This window comes from Gouania willdenowi, chromosome 4 (genome assembly GCF_900634775.1).
Source record: "Gouania willdenowi chromosome 4, fGouWil2.1, whole genome shotgun sequence".
Taxonomy (NCBI): domain Eukaryota; kingdom Metazoa; phylum Chordata; class Actinopteri; order Blenniiformes; family Gobiesocidae; genus Gouania; species Gouania willdenowi.
Window position 1 is genome coordinate 1,246,205 of NC_041047.1, and position 6,193 is coordinate 1,252,397.

Consider the following 6,193-nt stretch of genomic DNA (forward strand, 5'->3'; position numbering starts at 1 on the left):
ATGCGACTCTATGTCGGGAACATGTGGTTATGACTTTTATGAAGATGTGAATTAAATTGTGAAAGTTAAAGGCCAAAATGTTTTTGCAATTATAGCGCCACCTAGTGGCGCAATTTTTGGTATGGGTGGTCTGTGTGGTCTTCTATATCTACCCTGTAGATTTCACTGCCCTCAACATAATAATTCAACAGAAATAAATGTTTGTTTACTTATGTGTTATTATGTCATTAGCCACGCCCACTTTGACCAATCGTGAATAACTTTGAGATATCGCCTCAGGAGGGACCCAAGATCATACCCTCCAAATTTGGTAACAATTGGTCATGCCAATTAAGAGCTATAAATATTCATTATTTGTAGCGCCCCCTAGTGGTCTACATCATTCAAATTTGGCGCATATACTCACAGTTACATGCCAACTAAGGATCTCAGATTTGGTGTTGTTAGCATTTATTTTGAAAGAGGTATGCGCCAGTTTGCATTTTTATAGCTAGCTAGAAAACTTTACTCTCTAATAATTTGCGCATAATTTACCCGAACAAACTCATAGGGTTAACTGGAGATCACGTCCAACTGAAGACTCTACGTGCCAAGTTTCACGCTGATTGGATAAAACCCCAAGGAGGAGTTAGTAAAAGTAGGTTTTACAGGTTTTGCGATTTTGCTCCAAGAAAAGTTAAGGCGGAAATGGGCGTGGCCTAGCCCATGTGATTCGGTGCTATTCAAGGAATCTGGGGATATGAACGTTTTAAATTTGCAACAAACGGTGTGGGAGTTATTGGCCAAAACGCGTTGACCTTTGTTATAGCGCCACCTGCTGGCGGACATATATGAATTTTTGCGTCCAAGGTACACGGGGTGGTCTGGACCCAACCACCAAAGGACACCGCCCTACCTTGTATGGTTTAGCCTGCAGCACCACTTTTACCGGGGGAAAAATAAAAGGTAACAATAATCCTTACGATTACAATAGGGTTCCTAGCACCGCTGGATAGAAAAATTACACAACGACAACAAAAACGCAAAAAATGAACACACAAAAAATATCTCCAAAAAAACAACAACAAAAATACGCAAAAATGACTTATCAAGAACATATTATTGCATGCCTTTTTATTTTATTTTAATCTGTTCTATTTTTTGCTATTTTAGGCCAAAGCAAATTCCTCGTTGTGAATTCTGTTAATCAATGGCAATGAAACATTCTGATTTGATTCTGATAAACAGCTTTGAAAACTCAGTTTTTTTCTGCTGACGTGTAATTTGCTGTATTTTCTTCGCTCTGCTGTGGGTCATACGTAGTGATTTATGATGCAGAAGTTGAACATTACCAACGTTTATTATGGTGTCACATGCAGAGGAAGAGTCCAGGAAACCACAGAATAATGGAGTGAGTACCTGCCTCAGCTCTTATATATATATATATATTCATTTATACATAAAAAACTATCTCTGAGTGAATTTCTTTGGTAATAATTTTATTTTGACTTTCTACGTTCTGTAACTGTAAAGTTACTGATTAACGTTGGTCTTTCTTTTTTAAAATGCAGCTCAGTAGAGACTAAAGGTTTCTAGACATTTCAGGCTTCATGTTCATGTTAAAACATTCAACTTAATAACACACTGTAAAAACAAAACAAAACAACCAATAGAATATTATCAATCAAACTGATTTCACCCAGATATGTATATAAATCCTAAAGTTATTTGTATGTACTTTATTTTCACCTTCAACACCTTTGTGTGTTATCGGAGTCATTTTGTGCTCTTTTGTTGTCTCTTTGTATATATGTCTTTACATTCTGTGTATTTTTGCTCATAATTTTGTAAACTCTAGTAATTTATTGCTACTTTTATTTATTTTTCTGTTATTTTGGAATATTTTTATAGTTGTGATTTTTTTAAGTAATACACTTGTTTTTTCAGTTTTTAATAATAATAATAATAATAATAAGTTAAAAACATGGTCAACACATTCAATTTACAGTGAAAAAAAGTGGGCAGAATCAATGGGTTGTTGATTAGAGTGAGGGGAAAAAAGAAGTTTTGGGATCATTTTGTTTACAAAGACTTAAAAAAAAAGACTGTTCAATCACCTTTATTATGATTATGACAATCTGTCCTTGAAAAATATCATTAAAAGCTTCTTAAACTCTCTCAATCATTGAAACAATGAGAAACTGAAACTATAAAAAAACCTCAAGGTGTACAGAACAATAAATAATCATTAAATATACACTTTAATAAATAACTGTGACCATAACTTTGTATAAGTTTTTCTGCACCTTATACTTTATCATCAAGAGTAAAGCTCCTTTATTCTGAAACTGGTGGAATTTCCCCGATAGAGCAAATATTAGCTGAGTTAGGGTCTTTTAAAGGGGCGGTATTATGAACAAGTTCTGATGAACTATGGCCGGGCCTGAGGAACTTCGCCCCCCCTGGGCCCCCAATCGAAAATTGGGCTCTGAGCATCGATGCGTACACATCCATAGATTTGATCTACCACAGAATACTGGACCTTTAAATGAACTGTGTTCAGGGTCCCTGAAAAACCCACACATTTCAATCTATTTACAAAATTTGGCCGTACAGTACGGACAAGACGTGAAAAGAGGACATATGGTCACCTTATACATGTGGCCCCATGTCTGTTTGACAGCGTTGACTTCTTTGAATTGTCTCCTTTTTGTAAAGTTCTCTCTCTCTCTCTCTCTCTCAGTCATTTGATGCTGAGGTCCAAACTGGACGCCCTCCAGTGCCATTACACCTGGGACCTGGACTCCTGCAGATCCAGGCTGTTCCACCTCAGGGACCAACTGGAGGACATCGGCACAGAGGAGGGGTACAGCTGGCTGGGTCACATCTACAACCTGCAGGGCTTCGTTTACCACAGGCTGGGCTTGGTCCGGGAGGCCCTGCGGTTCCTCCGCATGGCCACAGAAGCCTTCCGCCAGATGAGGAACACAGTGTCTGACGAGGGTCCCTGGTTGGTGGTGAACTATGGAAACCTAGCCTGGATGCACCATGACTTAGGGGAGCAGGCGGAGAGCGCTGCTTACCTGACCAAGGTGGACACCCTGATGAGTGACCACCCGTCGCCTTCCCCGGACAGCCTTCATCCTGAGATCTGTGCTGAGAAAGCCTGGAGCCTGATGAAGTTCAGCACAGAGAAGAAGCTGCAGGCCGTGGACCTGTTCCAGAAAGCCCTCAGAATGCAGCCCCACATGGTGGAATGGCAGAGCAGTTATGTCTTAGTGTTGGAGAACACCTCTGAACATCACCACCAGAGCCAGCACATCCTAGAGAAGATGAGAGTTGCCAGAGAGCACGATCCGGAGAACCTGTACCTGGCTGCGGTCTACCTGGAGACTCGTGCTCAGGAGAGAGTCAAAATCGGAGAAGAAGCTCGGGAGCTGGCCAGTCGGGTTTTAAGGAAGCCTATCAGCAGCTATAGTGGACTGGAGCCCATTCTGAGGCTGTACAGAAACTACATCTCCATGGATGAGGCCATTGACTTGGCAGAGGAGGCCTTGGAACGACATCCTGATAACCGCTACCTAAAGAAGTGCGCCGCAGTCTGCTATAAGATAAAGATCTTCTCCCAGAGCGACAATCCTCTGCTGCACAGTATGATGAAGAGGGCCATTAGCCTGCATGAGGAGGTGGTGTCTTTATACCCACACTCCTCCCTGAGGACCCTCATAACTCTCACTAACTTGTACGCACGCTCAAACCAGTCCATCAAAGCTGACCACATATTTGAGAAACTAATCAATAGTGAGCAGGAGCCTGAAGAAGCACAAATGCTCTGTAACAGATACGCCAGACACCTCCTGTCCAGTCTGAGGGACTCCCAGGCGCTAAAGTACCACATGAAGGCGGCAGTGATACCGATACAATCCGTCTATCGCCAGGACAGCCTCAGATATCTGGACAAGATTAGAGAGAAGAACAGTGGAGACGCTCTACTTTAAAGTGCTCACTACAGACGTATCAGAGGAATGAGGACCGAGTGGTGGATGATTATTCATGGTAACATACTATCATTAAATGGCTTTATATTCAATATTTCATAAAATATATTCAGGTCAACTTGTTAGCTGTTATTTTCAGGGACAAGGTCAAGAACAAGGTCAGAACATCTAATTTCAACTTAATCACAACAACACAACCATGTACGTGAGGCAAAGAGACCAATCAGATATAAATAACTGGGACTCTCAGATTAACACTAAAAAAGTTTTAGTTTTAGAGCAAAATGCACAAAATCTAAATGGTTAACAAATTATATTTTTAATACTAAACTTATCACACATTAAACTCATACACATATACCAAATAAATCAAATAAGCAGTCACAATATATTCCTAAATGATAAATAATCAATCAATATTCTTGTAGATTATTTATGTTGCTTTAAAGGGGACATTTCATGGTTTTAAATCCTTCCTTTTTACATATAAATCATACAGTTATGGTCTATATAAAGCAGAACTGCAATGCTTGGGTCTGAATTCCTCATTATTATAGCTCCACCCCTTTTCTATCCCTTTTCTGATGTACTTCTGAGAGCAACTCGTTTTGGTGCTGTCTCTTTAAATGCAAATGAGACACTTCATACCCCGCCCCCTCTCCAGGTGACACTCGGTTCAACTCCACCCTGCTCGGCCATTTTTGTAGTTTGATAGAAGAGATACGGCTATGTAGCAGTGCAGAAAAAGTTTATTCACACGTTATTTACACAATGTCAACAACGTTAGACTTGTCCATCCAGCCTTACATGTTCCAGCCAGAGTCTGACCCAGTGGAGCGAGATGAAAATGAAGATGATGAACCTGCAGAACTCTAACAAGTGAGCTAACACAAGCACCGAGCTAACGCTAGCGCCGAGCTAACGTCACGAAATGCATTTTAATACAGTCTTTTCAAAGACAAAAACGTCAAAATGAAATGACTAATGAAAACTTTAGACTTAAATTAAACCACGTAGGCCATATCATCAAGGATCTAAAACGAGCACACAGCGCTAACATATGAAGACGGTGCAACTGCTAATGCTAACAAAACAATGACAGGGACGTCTTATCATCATCACTTTTTAGCGTTATTTACAGTTTACCGAAGTGCTCTGTTCATCGTCTCCAAAGATAGAAGGAATTGAACCCTCAATCAGACAAAGTCTTTCTGTAAATCCTTCTTTATACTGGTGGAGGTTGATGAAGCAGTCATCATTGAAGTGCTTCACACACACAAAAATGACCTTATCCACAGATGTGGTACATTTCTATAAAAAATAAAACTCAACCAGACACTTTGAAAAGGTTCTGATGCTGGGAGACGGTGTAATGAAGCGTGTGGGTTACTACATCCAACAACCCAACATTTTGACTTATCCTCTCGTAACTTCAGCATCCTGGAGCTTGGACTACAAAATAAAAGCCAGAAATAAAAATGGTGGATTGCTCAAAGTGTTGGGCCTGTAGTCGATGTCCTAATTAGTTCTGCTGCAAATACTGTGATGTAATAGTTCAAAAAACGTAATAGAGAATAGAAAAATCTAAACATATTGAAAATATGAGCAAAACAGAATATAAAGATATCAATGGAGCACCTGAAGAGACTAATTTGATTTTTTCTGTACTTCTAAACACTAAATATACAACAAAATGTATTTAAGGGCTAAAAAAGTGGATTTAACATGATATGTCCCCTTTAAATCAACAGTAAATGTCAACTTTAACAAACTACAATAAACTTTGTAAATATAAAACATCTTCTAATTAAAGATATGAACTTTTTATATATAATGTGTGTATGTCTTTATCTTTGATGAGTTCATGTTTGACCCTGACAATACGTATCATAACGGAAGAACACACATGACCCAGCCATGTGCCAGGCAAAGGAGGAGATACCAGATAACATGGAAAAAAAATGCTGAGAAAAACTTGGTTCGGGGCCCAGGAGTGAGTCGGCCCTGAGGTCCACAGCTGTGTGTCAGATGAGTGCCTGTTATATCATATTGACTTGATATTGTTTGATTCATTTCTGTTCATCTCTAATAAAATGATTGATTGATTCAGCAAAACAAAACCTCTGACTGTGTCTCTCTGTATGTAATCTCAGGTACTGTCTCACGCTATTCATGAGTATTTCACCTAAAAACAAGTTTATTTTAACAGGAAAGTG

At 39.5% G+C, this 6,193-nt stretch overlaps 1 protein-coding gene across 1 annotated transcript; it reads left to right on the forward strand.

Moving 5' to 3' along the window:
- Window positions 1-1,332: 1,332 nt before the first annotated feature.
- On the forward strand, window positions 1,333-4,537 carry LOC114462095 (interferon-induced protein with tetratricopeptide repeats 2-like). Its single transcript, XM_028444711.1, has 2 exons — window positions 1,333-1,390; window positions 2,723-4,537. The coding sequence occupies exons 1-2, from the start codon at window positions 1,353-1,355 to the stop codon at window positions 3,975-3,977; spliced, it is 1,293 nt and encodes a 430-aa protein (XP_028300512.1). The 5' UTR covers window positions 1,333-1,352; the 3' UTR covers window positions 3,978-4,537.
- Window positions 4,538-6,193: the final 1,656 nt, after the last annotated feature.

Coding starts and splice junctions, on each gene's coding strand:
- LOC114462095 (XM_028444711.1), top strand. CDS start 1,353: ATGCAGAGGAAGAGTCCAGGAAACCACAGAATAATGGA. Junction 1,391..2,722: donor GGAAACCACAGAATAATGGA/GTGAGTACCTGC, acceptor TCTCTCTCTCAG/TCATTTGATGCTGAGGTCCA.